The sequence below is a fragment of the Vidua chalybeata genome, chromosome 26 (genome assembly GCF_026979565.1).
Source record: "Vidua chalybeata isolate OUT-0048 chromosome 26, bVidCha1 merged haplotype, whole genome shotgun sequence".
NCBI classification, from domain to species: domain Eukaryota; kingdom Metazoa; phylum Chordata; class Aves; order Passeriformes; family Viduidae; genus Vidua; species Vidua chalybeata.
The window spans coordinates 3,482,315-3,498,026 of NC_071555.1; the positions used below are offsets into that span (position 1 = coordinate 3,482,315).

General features: G+C 44.0%; 1 protein-coding gene across 1 annotated transcript; it reads left to right on the top strand.

The window, feature by feature from the left end:
* The first annotated feature begins 50 nt into the window (after window positions 1-50).
* On the top strand, window positions 51-14,527 carry DHX8 (DEAH-box helicase 8). Its single transcript, XM_053965346.1, has 23 exons — window positions 51-619; window positions 996-1,081; window positions 1,687-1,759; window positions 2,079-2,164; window positions 2,810-2,919; window positions 3,012-3,323; window positions 3,605-3,749; window positions 4,232-4,435; window positions 4,752-4,839; window positions 5,151-5,248; window positions 5,746-5,893; window positions 6,209-6,390; window positions 6,804-6,998; window positions 7,193-7,378; window positions 7,861-8,071; window positions 8,383-8,564; window positions 9,249-9,389; window positions 9,654-9,809; window positions 10,616-10,753; window positions 11,200-11,328; window positions 12,145-12,341; window positions 12,490-12,669; window positions 13,123-14,527. The coding sequence occupies exons 1-23, from the start codon at window positions 508-510 to the stop codon at window positions 13,340-13,342; spliced, it is 3,579 nt and encodes a 1,192-aa protein (XP_053821321.1). The 5' UTR covers window positions 51-507; the 3' UTR covers window positions 13,343-14,527.
* Window positions 14,528-15,712: the final 1,185 nt, after the last annotated feature.

Genomic DNA, 15,712 nt, shown 5'->3' on the forward strand with positions numbered 1-15,712 from the left:
CTCTGGGGGGTTCGTAGCCCTGCTCCTGCCGCGGGCTCTGGGCCAGCACGGGCGGTGGGCACGGCAGCCCGGCTGTTGCCCTGCCCTGGCCGTTCCTCGCCACTGCCCGGGGCACCCGGCCTCAGCTCCTCCGGCCGGGCCTTCGGCCGTGCCCGGCGAGCAGGGCGGGCCTGAGGGGCCGGGGACGGAAGCGGGGCCAGCGCTCCTGCCACAAGGGCCGGGCTGGCTCCCAGCGCCGTTCTGCTCCGTACCCGGTGTGCGCAACACCGGGGTACCCGCAGCTCGTCGGCCTTCGCTGGAGACGGGAGCGCCTTTCCGCTTTGGATACGGAAAACCTTTACACGGCCGCGCAGATTCGCCCAGCCGTGCACCCAGCAAGGCTCGCTGCCCTGCAAACCCGGCCCGCCCCGCTCTGGTCCCGGGGCCCGCCCCGCTCTGGTCCCGGGGCCCGCCCCGCTCTCGTCACGGCTCCGCTTCCGCCGAGACCCGGACGCGGCCGTGGCGGCCATGGCGGAGCTGGCGGCGGCCGAGGAGCTCGCCAAGCTCGAGTACCTGTCGCTGGTGTCCAAGGTCTGCACCGAGCTCGACAACCACCTGGGCATCAACGACAAGGACCTGGGTAAGCGGGGCGGGCGCGGCCTCCGGGCACCTCCGCGGCGCTCCCGGGCACGGCGGCCGGTGAGCATCGCGTTCCCGGACAGAGGCCAGCTTGCGGAGGGCGGTAGTCACCCTTTCCGTGGGGCCGGATGCGTTTTGTGAAGGTGCTTTTCGAATTTGAACGTTGAAAACCATTGTTTTTCTTAGAAAACCCGAAACTTGTGAGCCTGAGGGAACGCTTCGGTGTGGGCTGCCGGGGAGGGCTGAGGAGAAGCTCCCCGGGCCCGCGGCAGCCCCGCTGGTCCCGCCCCGCCAGAGCGGCTTCTGTCCCCACGTGCGGTCCTTACTGTCCTTTTTTACTCTCTTGTTTCAGTTCACTTTATGCTTTTTCCCCACAGCCGAGTTTGTGATAAGTCTTGCCGAGAAAAATACCACGTTTGACACATTTAAAGCAATTCTTCTGAAGAATGGTGCTGAGTTCACTGTAAGTGACACCTGAACGTTGTTTATGTGTTATTCTTGTTGTGCCATATTTTACAGAGCTTTCTGATTGAAAGAGGGAGTTGTGAGGAGTTATTATTGGTTTTCTTCAATTGGAAAACTGCATACTAATTAGCTTTTGATATTCCTATCTCCTCTGCCTTCCCCTTCCTCATATTTTTTGAAACTTTTGTAGTCTTTGAAAAGCCTCTTCCTGAGGACTCAAAATTCCTTATTGTTGTGTTGAGCATATAAAATATGGTAGAAACAACTTTTCATGAAGGCAGATGTTGTCATAAATCTTCTTATGATGCTTATATGCTGTATTTATTGATTCCTCAGGAATAACTGTAGTTGGATTAAATAGGTGATTAAAATTACTAACAGAAAAGTCATTTAGATGAAATAATCCTAATTATTTTGGGGTTCAACTTACGCCTTTTTAGGGCATTCACAAAGCCCAGTGATAGTTTCTAAAAATCAACCTACATCTTCAGAATTGAGCATTTTTTGTCCTGCGAATAAACCCCCGCTTGTGCATTCTAATAATGAAAGTGTTTTTTGAAAGCAGTCATTTCCTGAAGTATTTTATTGATATTTTTTTTTCAGGATTCCCTCATCAGTAACTTGCTCCGTCTCATACAGACGATGCGGCCTCCACCAAAACCATCCACGAGCAAAGGTACGTGGGGTGAGACTGATGCAGTTCCTGCTGTAGGCTTGTAAGGCAAATCCTGCTGCTGTTACTCTGAGTGTGCTGCTCAGAGTGTCCAATATTCACTAATAATCAGAATTTTCTCTGAAGGAAGGCAACTCAGTATTCCTTGAATTGAATTTCTGTAAAAGGTGTATCAGCCTTTGCGTTCAGATGAAAATTAAACTTTATATTCAGTTATAGAAAAATGAAGAGTGAATTGTAGCAGTTCTAAGTTTCGTGTTTCATTGTGCCTTTTTTTTTTTTTTCTTTTCTTTTTTTTTTTCTTTTTTAATCTCAAAATCAGAGGCAGTTGTCAAACCCAAATCAGAGAAAGAAAAGTTGAGGGAATTGTATCCAGCCCTTTGCAGGCCAGACAATCCCAACATCAGGGTAAGGTGGTCGTTTCAGATTTCTTTTGTGACTGTGTAAAAACTTTTATTTTTTTCCCAGTTAGTTTCAACCTTTTTTCTCTGTCTAATGCATGGATAAATGTGAACTTTGAGAAATGAAATGTGGAAGAGGTAGAAGGCTGGTGTTACTGCACATTGTTGCCAAGAACAGCTATTAGCAATTGCCATGTTAATACTATTTTGCAAAATATGTGGATGAGGATGAGACTCCTGTGACATAAAATTTGTAGCCTGGCCTTCCTTACATAATGTTCAAAGTAATGATGTGTTACAAACCAATTAAAAATGTTTTATATTCAGATGCTATGAGGGACTTGGAATTTGTATTTCTGTAACAATTTGGGGCATTGAGATGGAACTTTCTATCGTATAAAAGCAGAATTGTCTCAATATTGTGGCCAAATAGGGAGAGTGCTTTATTACTTTTTTCTTTATCACATATTGAGTCTGATCTTTTTTTATCTTGCATTCTTTCCTTTGTAAATAGATACACATCTTTTGTAAATAGATACACATCTTTTGTAAATAGATACACATATGATGATAATTCTGTAGATTAATTCTTTGTGACAAGCTTTTTATCAGCCCTTTTGCAGAAAGGGGCATCAGTTTTCTGTTCTTGCAGAATATGCTGGATGAAGATGATGTGAAAGTGGCAGCTGATGCCCTGAAAGAACTGGAAGCTCTGATGCCCAGTGCTGACAGGCAGGGCAAGCAGAGGGGCAGCGACCATCGGTAGGTGCCTTGTGTGTCTGGGGGGAAGGTCTTGGCTGCTCTCCTTGCCTGAGGTGGAAATCCACTGCAAAGATCTAATTTTGGTTTGTTAGGGCGAAGAAAAGGAAGAGGAGCCGAAGTCGTAGCAGGGACAGGAAGCGAAGGCACAGATCTCGCTCCAGGTCCCGTTCCAGGACTTGGGACAGGAACAGGGGAAAATCCAGATACCGGTCGAGGAGCAGAAGTTGGAGTCCCAGTAAGGACCGCAAGGATCGGGAGAAGTACCTTGAAAAGAGCCATGAGAGGTGGAGAGACAAGCACATAGACCGACCACCAGCTGAGGAGCCGTCCATCGGGGACATCTACAACGGCAAAGTCACGAGCATAATGCAGTTCGGGTGCTTTGTGCAGCTGGAAGGACTGAGGTACCCTTTGATGTTTACTACAGATCTGCTTCAGCTCAGTTCTCTTTTCTGCTGGTACCTTAAAGATGTGATGGAGCTACCAGCAGGTATTCTGGCTTTGAAGGGCTGTTTCAGAAAAATAGATTTGACAGGAGAGAATTATAAAATCCTCATTACAAAAACCAGCTTGTGGACATGCACAATCTGTTGACAGCAATGTATTTTAATATAGTTTCTGAGTGATCTGAAGGGCTGTCAGAGCAGTAATGTGCCCCTCTCATGCCCCTCTGTTTCACTCCCAGGAAACGCTGGGAAGGCTTGGTCCACATCTCAGAGCTGCGAAGAGAAGGACGGGTTGCCAATGTTGCTGATGTTGTGAGCAAAGGACAAAGAGTGAAAGTCAAAGTGTTATCTTTTACTGGATCCAAAACCAGCCTGAGCATGAAGGTACAGAGGTGTTAAAATTCTTAAAATTATGCCTTTTCTAGCTATTTTTCGCTCTTTTTGATGAAAACTAATACATAGCCGTTCAGTTGGGAGTTAAAAACTGAGTTATTGTTCTGTATTTAAGTGGCCTATTACTTTTTACACGTTTTCTCTAGTTTTGATGTAGTGTTCCTAACAATTTCTTGGCTTGACATGATATCAAAGAGACAAGGCAAGGCAAACCTCAAGCTGTTGGCTGTTTGTCTTCCTTTTTCAGTAGGAGAGAAACTTTTAATTTTAAACTAAATCACTACTATTGCCAAGACAGAGTAGAGTGTTTCATGCCTGAGGATGTTTTTACCTGGCAGTACCAGCTGAAAAAAACAAAAAGCCTACAAAACAGCATTTTCTGTGAACAGGATGTTACTGCCACTAGAAAGCACCAGAGTTAATAGATGAGGAGAAGTGCAGAGCTGATTGATTAATCAGTCCATCTGATGTAGGATGTTGATCAAGACACTGGGGAGGACTTGAACCCAAACCGTAGAAGGAACCTGGTTGGAGAAACCAACGAAGAAACCTCCATGAGGAACCCGGACAGACCCAGTCACCTGTCCCTGGTGAACGCCCCCGAGGTGGAGGACGACAGCCTGGAGCGGAAACGCCTCACCCGCATTTCAGACCCAGAGAAGTGGGAGATAAAACAGGTGTGTGCTGCATTCAGGGAAGTAGGATAAAGGTGATCAAGTTGCCAGGGAGTTTAATGAACTAGAATACAGCTCCTGGATTAATTGATTGTGTAATGTACTCATTAACTTGGAATTGCTGGCTTCTGATCTGGGATTGTTTAGTTGGAGTAACAAAAGGAGTGTTTGGTCAGAGGCTGGGTGAGTTGAGGAGAGGATACAGGATGCTGGACCATTCCTTTGTTCCTGTTTCACAGGAATGGTTAGAACTGAGTCATAGGCATGAGTTGTGTTCATTCATGGGGACGTATTCATGGTGTATTCATTTTGTTCCCAGATGATTGCAGCTAATGTGCTTTCCAAGGAAGAGTTTCCTGACTTTGATGAGGAGACTGGAATTCTTCCTAAAGTTGATGATGAAGAAGGTAGTATTTCCCAGCAGTCTTACTGTAAATTCCTTGTCTTTCTGGATGTATTTTTATTCAAAAATATATTGATGATAGAAGTAACTATAAAGCATCTCACAATTTGCTTTCAACTAGGGTTCCTCTGGCTGTATTATTAGTGGCATTTGGATGAGCCCTGTCTGTGCATTTTTATTTGTAGTGTTTTCACATTTAAAACTCCTAAGTACCTCATATTTAAGAATACACAGGAAGCATTATTTGAAGAGGCACTTTTATGTACCCCACAGATGTTTAACTTTTCTGTTGCAATTGTCACTCGTGAATTTTAGATGAGGATCTTGAGATTGAGCTAGTTGAAGAAGAGCCACCATTTCTTCGAGGTCACACTAAACAGAGCATGGATATGAGTCCCATTAAAATAGTAAAGGTAAGAAATTTCCAGGGCTAAAACCAATGTACTTGATTAAATGATAGAAATATTTGTGAATTTAATAACCAGTTTCCTGTGTGCTCATTACTGAGAGCCCTGAAAAACATAACCACTGAACTCCTTCCAAATAAAGCTGGGTTCTGACTGTGAAGTGGAGTAATGGAACTGAAATGCCATTTTACATAGGTGTGTTAGAACAAAATTTCTCTGTTCTGCTTGTTCTTACCTTTTGAAAGCAGAAGGTAGTAAAGAATTACTTTTCATTGGTTGTGCCTATAATGCTTCTGAGTGGGCAGTGTAAGGATGCTCCATATTAGTTACCACTGTGAAAGTTTATGAGGCTAGCCTGATGGAAATACCCTGGAAATCCAATAAACAAAATTTAACATTTTGAAAGTATTTTTAGAAGATGCTTCTAAATGACAGTGACAACAGAAAGATAATTGAAGGTGAAGGAATGGTAGTGCTTGACGTCTTTTCTTCTTGCTCTCCAGAATCCAGATGGTTCCTTGTCCCAGGCTGCCATGATGCAAAGTGCTTTAGCTAAAGAGAGGCGTGAACTTAAACAAGCCCAGAGAGAAGCAGAGATGGATTCCATCCCCATGGGCCTCAACACACACTGGGTGGATCCTCTCCCTGATGGTATGTCTGAGCACAGGTAAACTCTGCCTTTTTTGTGCTACTTGAGCAACCCAGGAGAAATGTCTTCATACTGTGTTTGTCTGCCACACTTTAAAAGTGAGTCAAAGAAGAAATGCTTTTCTATTGAAATGGAAATAGGAATATCAAGGGAAATGTACAGGTATTTCTTGTAATAGTAGAGATATCCACTTGAAAACTTAAAAACCATTTAAACACACAGAATAGAAGGCCTGGATGATGGAGCAGTTGGAGCAGGATCATCAGGGTCTGTGCTGTGTGAATCTGGATGTAATGATGAAATCGTTTCTTTTCTAGTGGATGGAAGACAAATAGCTGCAAACATGCGAGGTATTGGGATGATGCCAAATGATATCCCAGAGTGGAAGAAACATGCATTTGGTGGCAACAAAGCTTCTTATGGTAAGAAGACCCAGCTTTCCATCATTGAACAGAGAGAGAGTCTCCCAATCTTCAGACTGAAGGAGCAGCTGATACAAGTAAGACTCATAAAAAGGCATTCTAGTTTGAGCAAGCAGTAATTTAAAATAGTCTTGGTTCAACTTTTTGATAGGTGAATAGCCAGCTGATCATTTTAAATGCAGAACTTCAATTCACTATATGTATTTTAAAGTATTATATATGTCTGTATACTCTAATGAGGTTCCAAATGTTTATTAATGTAAGTCAAAATTGATACTAAGATCACGGGAGCAAGGGATAAGTCAGCTGAGCAGTTAAACAGGTTGCTGTCTTGATCAGTAGGAATACTTAAATGACTTTTTGTCTGGGTCAATTGAAGCAAAAGCAAGAGCTGCTTAATCTAATATCAGATTGCCCGTGCTGATTTTGTTTGGTTTGTTTTGATTTTTAAAAAAATTTTTACAAGTGTGTGTTTTCTGATCTTTTCTAGGCTGTGCATGACAACCAGATTCTGATTGTTATTGGAGAGACAGGATCTGGGAAAACAACCCAGATTACCCAATACCTGGCTGAGGCAGGCTATACCTCAAGAGGAAAGATTGGATGTACTCAGCCTCGCAGAGTGGCTGCAATGTCTGTTGCAAAAAGGGTGTCAGAGGAATTTGGTTGCTGCTTGGGACAAGAGGTGAATTTCCATGTTGAAGAACATGCCAAAATAAGCATGAAAAGTAGGAAAAATCAGTACTGGAGCTAGTTTTATTGTGTGTCCATGTGTCTATTCCTTGTAGACTGTAAAGTGAGTTTGTGGAATAATCAAACTGGGAGTTAATGAGGCTGATCACTGTGTAACTTCTGTTTCTGTGCAACTCTTCCCTCCAGGTTGGCTACACCATTCGGTTTGAAGACTGCACCAGCCCTGAGACTGTCATCAAATACATGACAGATGGGATGTTACTGAGAGAGTGCCTGATAGACCCAGATCTCACCCAGTATGCCATCATCATGCTGGATGAGGCCCATGAGAGGACCATACATACAGATGTGCTCTTTGGGCTCCTGAAGAAGGTAATGTAGCACTGGGTTTTTACTGCTTTCAGTGTCCTCTGTGTGGGGAGGAGAGCACAGGCAAAGGTGAAGTCACACAAGTTAGGTTCATACATGTGCTTCAAGAGCAAATGCTCTTAAGGGTTTATAGTCTGAATCTTAGTGAAGTGAGCCTCTATGTGAAGGCAGAGCAAGCAAAATGCAGCAGAAACAATGAGAATTTGCCATCCTGGATCTTCATAATGGTGGATGAACAGGGGAGTGGTCTTGCTTTGCTCATCCTGCTCTGCCAAAAGCTTTCTTGTGATAATGTTGCTAATGGAGGCTTCAAATGGGACCTCAGTGGTCGATTTTCTGAAATTCTGAGTACTGGGATGAGCTGCACCTCTACTCAGATGTTAAAACACCTTTTATTACTGGTTGTATTTGTCTGGCTTTAGTCAAGTGCCATATTTTGATAGTTCCAAAGGCAAAAATGACTTGAGAACTTTGTCCTCCTGCAGACAGTGCAGAAACGGCAGGACATGAAGCTGATAGTGACATCAGCAACGCTGGATGCTGTGAAATTCTCTCAGTATTTCTATGAAGCACCAATCTTCACAATTCCTGGCAGAACATACCCAGTAGAAATTCTGTACACAAAAGAGCCAGAGACAGATTATTTGGATGCCAGTCTGATTACAGTAATGCAGATCCATTTAACAGAGCCACCAGGTGAGTAGAGAATGGTTTTGGGTTATTGGTGATTTAAAGACCTCTGAGCAAGGTCTTTGTATAAGTCATGGATTATGTTAGTAATGTGAGCAAAATGCTGTCAAGACTGTTCTTTCTTGTTTGCAAATACAGTAACTAAAGTGCTGAAAAATTTGGGTGAAAGACTTAAGTTTGTTGCCTTTGGCTAAGAGTTGCTAGCAAACCTTGGAGATCCTCATCAATGGAAAACATGAGGAATGAAAATATGGTAATGCAGGAGTTGTAATGAACAGAATTGATTCTGTGGATGTTTTAATTTACTTCCTGTGTAGGTGACATTTTGGTCTTTCTAACTGGCCAGGAAGAGATTGACACTGCCTGTGAAATCCTCTATGAGAGGATGAAATCTCTAGGACCTGATGTTCCAGAGTTAATCATCCTACCAGTATATTCAGCTTTGCCCAGTGAAATGCAGACCAGGATCTTTGACCCAGCCCCACCAGGGAGCAGAAAGGTAATTTCATCTGTGTGTCCTTTCATCTCTGCTGATACATTTTAATAGTGGGGGTGTATTACAGTGCTGAAAGGATAAAGTTTTTGGGGAAAAGATGATTTACAGCTTAGAGCATATTTTTGGTTGTATACATATCAAGTTATCTAAGCCTTTGAACACATGTACAAATATCTGGTGTGGCAAACCTCTGTGTGGAGTGTTCGTGGTGTGTTATTTAATGCTGTCTTTCAAGGATACTAACTTCAGTTAATATCAAAATCTAAAATCTAAATGCAGTTCCTGTTACATGGAAGTAAATGTCCTACCAAGCAGCTAGTGAATATCTAGAGATACATTCTCAGGAAGATTTTTCTCTGAATTCAGGCTGTGTCTGAGTGATAGGTAAAAATCCCCCTGAAGTCAGTGCAGTCTGCTTGCAAGCTTTCTCTTGCTTTTAATGGTAGGTTTCATCACACACTTCTCCCTTTTTGCCTAGACTTTAAACAAAGGTAGATAATTAAAACCTGTCCATCTTTGTAGATAACATCTCCTTCTATTCCCTGTGGACACATTTCTCCTTTCAGCATTGACAGTGGTTGCATTTGTAGCAAACTGCTCATATTATAGCAGTGGATGAAGTTGAGTGGTGGGGTTGGCTTGGCAGCCTGACACAGAACTGGTGCTGACTCAAACTGTGATTTGCAGGTTGTCATTGCCACCAACATTGCAGAGACATCTTTGACTATTGATGGAATATATTATGTGGTTGATCCTGGCTTTGTGAAGCAGAAAGTTTATAACTCCAAGACTGGAATTGACCAGCTGGTGGTGACACCGATTTCCCAGGTAGATATTCTGTGTTTGGCTCTCCCCATGGGTGTTGTGTGTCTTGCCAATGTGGCATCCAAGCACAAGTGAGCAAAATGAGGCAGTGATAAGTCTACATTTTTGATGGCTCCTTGAGGCTGTACCTACAGAATACACACTTCCCTGTGTTGTATTGAAAGCCTTTCTATCAGTACAAGTAAAATTGTGAATAGCCATTTTATTTTACTTGTTTTCACCTGTTCCAGTTTGTACCTGTTCACTGAGATGCTTTGTTATCTTTAGGCTCAAGCCAAGCAGCGTGCAGGCAGGGCTGGCAGAACAGGCCCAGGAAAATGCTACAGGTTATACACAGAACGTGCATACAGAGATGAGATGCTAACCACCAACGTGCCTGAAATCCAGAGAACAAATTTGGCCAGTACAGTGCTCTCCCTGAAGGTAGGTATTTCACCAGCTTGTGGCAAGCCAGCGTGGTGTTTCAACAAATGAGTCTCTGCCTTTGAGTCTCGGGAAGCAGTGCTGTAATTTCAGATCCTTCTAGTGAACAGAGGTAGTTTGGAAGGGAGACTTCAACAAAAGCAATTTTCAGGCACTGTGTTTTTCTATTGAGGGCTAGAATAGCTTGGATATCCTAGCTAAATTATGAGTTTCAGCTGCACAGAACAGTTAGTTGCAAGAGGTAGGAGAAACAGAAATCTCAAGCAGTAGCATTTCCTATGTAGGGGACATTTATATTGTTAACAGGTGAGATGCATTGTTTTAGAGTGGGTTTAGAGCTGCAAACCTGGGCATGTGTAAGTGTGTACCATCCCTCTGGAAGTCTGTGACCTGGATTAACCCAGTCACAGCTGGGAAAGATGCTGCCATTCCCCTTTCTGGGAGCACACTTTAGGTCCTGTGGCACTGTCACGCCACACTGCATTAGAAGACACAAGTCCCAAAAGCAGCATTTAGCTTATGTTTCTCCTCAACTAAATCATCTTGCTTGAGGGATGTGTGGAACAGTACCAAAAGGACAGACCAGAAAGCTGAGTAGTGCAGGAATGCCGTGGGCCAGTGCTCATTATTTCAAGTGCAGGAAGGCAGCTGTGTATTCATGGCTGCACCTGGAGTCAGGACAAAGACATGAGCCTAGGATTGCCTAAAGTTTTGTAGTGCCTCACTGTTTGGTGGTATATCTCTGGCTGGAGTTTGTTGCCTTCCTTCTGAGTGTTTTAACTTGGCTTTTCTCCAATCCCTCCCAGGCTATGGGCATCAATGATTTGCTGTCCTTTGACTTCATGGATGCTCCCCCCATGGAAACTCTCATAACTGCCATGGAGCAGCTCTACACCCTGGGAGCTCTGGATGATGAGGGGCTGCTCACTCGACTTGGGCGCAGGGTAGGCAGAATAAAATACCTCTTACCACTGCCTGGGTTGCCAATATTCAGGGGATGACATGAGAGCAGTCATGGCAGGCCTTGCTTAGCATTGTTGGTTTCCTTTTGCTGTCATTCTCTTGTGGTTTTTTGGTAGGTTTTCATTTACCACAGTTCTGCTGTACCTTCTGCTTTTTAAGGTACCTTCTGCTTTTTCAAAGTACCTTCTGCTTTTTAAGGAGCAGTTCATAAGTTTACATTTATTAATGTCCAAAAACTTCCTGTAAGTATTGGGATATTCTTGTGATCATGAATACAGACAAATAATTTGCTTCACGTTGAGTGAGTTTTATTCTGGGTTAAGCGCACCTCTTTGCAAAGTAAATATGTGAGAGAGGGCATTGCTTTCTTTTGCACTGAGAAGACTGAAGATTTTTCACAGAATGCCTTGAAACATGTTTCTTGCAGATGGCAGAATTCCCCTTGGAGCCTATGCTGTGTAAGATGTTGATCATGTCTGTGCATCTGGGATGCAGCGAGGAGATGCTGACGATTGTCTCCATGCTGTCTGTGCAGAATGTGTTCTACAGGCCAAAGGTGAGGAGCTGAGCCAGAGGCAGCAGAGTACACTCTGGTTGGATTTGGTGTGAATGCCTCAGGGGTTGAGTGAGCATATTTCCTAAAAGAAACTTGTCATTTGGTCAGAACATTTGTTTGTGCATTACTTCTCTGATGTTGTGTTTCATTTAAGGGCCCGTAGCTGTGCTGTTGGTAGTTTCTTTGCAGATGGGAAGGTAGAAGTGAAAAGTCTTTAAAAAATTGGTCTTGCATTTCTCAACAAACACATACAGCCTAAACCAAGTCACTCCCAGTTCTGGAGTTCAGATTGCCTTTGCATTTTCAGATACACAGAAAGTATTTCTTCATGGCACCTTTATCGTGTGCTGCTTTCTTTTAAGTCAGTAAGCAGCAGGCTGTGCTGTGGTGGGATCAGGTTTGTCTTGGATCCATTACTTCTTCATGGTAGTTAACTTCAGTTTTGATCTATATAACTGCAGTATTTGATTAATGTTTTATGTGCAGATGGGAGAGGTGTGTGGATCACCAGGCTTAAACCTACTGCTTCAGCACATTTCTTGATGAACAACTGAATTAATTTGTAGAGCAGTAAGAAAACCGGTTAGTGCAGTGTGTGCATATGCTTCCTGCAGTATAAATGAGCCATTTACTTTGATGTGTTCTTTCAAAAATAGGGACTGAAATTGAAAAACATTCTGTGTCTTAATCCTGTATCATAATCATGATAGGTTTAAAATGTCATGATAGGAATGACAAGGAGCCTGTGTCATTTGTATTGTCCAGGGATTTTCTCTGTGATGTAGATACCTGATGGATGTATGTTTTATGTGTTAGGATAAACAAGCACTTGCTGATCAAAAGAAAGCCAAGTTCCATCAAACAGAAGGTGACCACCTCACGCTGCTGGCTGTGTACAATTCCTGGAAGAATAATAAGTTTTCAAATCCCTGGTGCTATGAAAATTTCATCCAGGCCCGGTCCTTACGCCGGGCTCAGGACATTCGCAAGCAGATGTTGGGCATCATGGACAGGTGAGCAGGTCAAGGAGGACAAGTTCTGACTCTGTGTCTTACTGTTCTTACATTGTAATAGCTAAAGAAAATTTGCTAAATTCACCTTGGTAGCTGCATCCAAATCTGGAGGGCTCTGATCTTTTTTTCTCTAACTCTTGTCTGGCAGGCATAAGCTGGATGTGGTGTCCTGTGGGAAGGCCACAGTTCGGGTCCAGAAGGCCATTTGCAGTGGTTTCTTCAGAAATGCAGCCAAGAAGGATCCCCAGGAAGGCTATCGGACACTCATTGACCAGCAGGTTGTCTATATCCACCCATCCAGTGCTCTCTTCAACAGACAGCCTGAATGGTAAGGCATGGGATTTCCTGTTTCTCTTCAGACTTTATCACAGAGAAAGTGTGCGCTGTTTGTGGAGTACAGTCTGAGCAGAGGCTGCTGGTTCCTTAGCAATGAGAAAAGTTTCAAGTCTACTTTTGTCTCTGCTGCTGAACTTTCTGCCTATGCAGAGATGAGACTGACTGTTGGAGCCAAGGCCAGGCCTGAAGTTGTGATTGCACATTTCTTTATTGTGGAAGTGGGTTTAAAGCACTGGGTGTTGAAGAGGGAGAGAGCATTGTTTTAAATGGGATGAAGGAATTCTGTGCTGAAGAGCAGCTGTGAAGTAGGAGGGGAAAAATAGGGATAACTCTTCTGGATAGTTCTTCTGGAACTTAAAAGGAGCAAGCTTAGCTCTTCCAGCCCTTGCCTTGTTGCTTCTTGTTTGAAAAAAGTGATTTCCAGAATTGCTGTCCCTTTTCCCAGGGTGGTGTATCACGAACTGGTGCTGACCACCAAGGAGTACATGCGGGAGGTGACAACCATCGATCCTCGCTGGCTGGTGGAGTTTGCCCCAGCTTTCTTCAAGGTCTCTGACCCAACCAAGCTGAGCAAGCAGAAGAAGCAGCAGCGGCTGGAGCCCCTCTACAACCGCTACGAGGAGCCCAACGCCTGGAGGATCTCCCGCGCCTTCCGCCGGCGCTGAGCCCGCCGCCCTCCCGGACTCTGCTGCTTCCAGATTTCTGGGACTGGGACCTCTGCACTCTTGCCAGTGTCCTGGGAGACAGACATTCCCATGCAGCTCACCTGTGCAATGCACCTGTAGTCAGCCTTGGCAGAACAGGAGCTCAAGGGGCGCTCCAGATGTGCTGCAGCTGCACAGGTCACTGCAGCCTCTCACAAGTGGGTCTTGGAGCACTTTAGTGATTCCCCTTAAAGAGACAAAATCTAAGACTTCAGGAATCTGGGTACTGAGCTGAACAACACCAAAAAATGGTGATTTAAAACTGGTTGTTCACCAGCCTGACTGGGTTCTGAGTGACCAGAGAAATAGAAGCTGGAATAGTTTGTGGTTTTACCCTGCTAAAAGAAATTTATTTCTGCTTAACGTTCTTGGTCAGTGACTGCTTTTTGGGAGCAGCCTGTTCTCTATTTTACCAAGTTTATGCATTTTCCCATGCAGTGTAACTACTTGTATTTTATTTAAGCCATCTGTAGTGAGATATTTAGTATCCCTGGCTTTGGGATAAGGCAGGAAAAATTCTTGAAACCCAGCTAGAATATATTTGGACAATGGCACAGGTCAGACTGCACCCTTCATCCTCATCTCCTGGGTGCTGAAGGGTTTATCAACCAGTAATCCCCTCTGCAGCACAGTTCTATCTGGAAATGGATTGCTACAAATGTGGTTACAAATGTTTAGATCTTTATACAATGTGCCATGTGCTTTATTTTCACTTAAAATGTTTGATTACATCACAGCTGTTGGGTTTTTGTAATAATAGAATGAACTCTTACAGCCAAAATGTCTGTAAAAATTGTGTAACAGTTTCTTGTTTTAAAAACAAGTTGACTGCCCAGTGTGTGCTATGTCATGCCCAAACTATCTGTAAAATATTTTTTTGTTGTTAACAGATGAAATTTATTTGACTCCATAGCTGCAGAAACCTTATTTTTTTTCCAAAGCTGGGACATGTGCTAAAATTATTGTTGAAATGAAGAGAAGTAGCTTGACTGGTTGTTTTACACAGTGAATTGGAAGAATGTTTCACATTGAAAAGTAGCTATGTTGGAAATACCTCTCTGTACAAAGGTGAGCAGGGATGTTGTTAAACATCCTGAGCTTTCTCTCATATCATCATAAAATTAAAGGAAATTACAAAGTTTGTAACTTTGGACTCAGAGAGTCAAAGCAAAAAGGACAGGAATGGAAGTACCTCCAAAACATGCTTAAAGCCAATTTAGGGAAATGGAAACAGGTGCCATAAAGCCAATGCTCAGCAAGAGCTGAGGTGCTACAAACTCTTTCAGCCTCCCCTGAGGCACCTTCCTCTCTCCTGCTTTGCTTTCTCACCTGATACTTTCCATGGTTCCCTAGGAGAATGGTTGTGAACATCCTGAGCAGAGCCTGGCATGCACAGTGATTTGTTTGTGCAGCTGCTCTCCCTGAAGCAGGCAGGCACAGCAAAGCCTTCAGGGCTTTACAGCTCCAGCAGAAATGGTGTGGCTCTGTGCTGGCCACTGGTGAGGCCACATCTCAAATCCTGCATCCAGCTCTGGGCCCTTCACTACAAAAAGGACACTGAGGTGCTGAAGGTGTCCAGAGATGGCCAGTGGAGCTGGGGAGGGTGTGATGATCCAATTGTTAGAGAGATGCTTCTCCCTCAATTAACATGCAAACGAGACCACATGCTGAAGTCAATAGTATGGATTTTATTTAACTGCAAATATGAGGTAGAGAGAGAGAGAAATAAATAGGAAAAGGAGAAGTGGGGAGTGAGAGAATGAAGAGTGACAGAGAGACAGATGAAGTAGAAAGCTGTTCACCCTGTGGGTCCAGTGGTGTCCCATTGATTCTCTTCTTCTGGTCGTCTTGGTGGTGGGGGTTCCATGAAACAGAGTTCAGTGGGTTAATAAACATGCAGGTATAGATGGGAATGCCCACTCACCTTCCTGCTGGGGGGGGGACAGTTCTGCAGTGTCTTTTACAACAGACTGGTTCTGGTGCAACACTTGTCGATCCTGTGCAATCTTCAGAAGTGAGTCTGGGGCACTCTGGGGGGGTCTCTGACTTATGGTCCTATCCAAGACTGCCTCTAACATGAATGTCCCTGGTGAAAGTGACCTGTCACCTGTGGTGTGTTTTACACCAGAGCCAGTTTGTGCAAGGGAGGACTCTGCAGGGTCTGCTTCTTACCTGGCTTGTAGCCAGGGGATGGGTGTTCACCCCTCTGTACCACCTTTGGAAATCACACCCAAAAACTCTCCTCCCCCTTTGCCTGGGGGGAAGAATGTGCAAACCTGGCCACAGCAAATGAGTCTGGGCTATGCACCCCTGCTGAACCCAGTCTGAGCT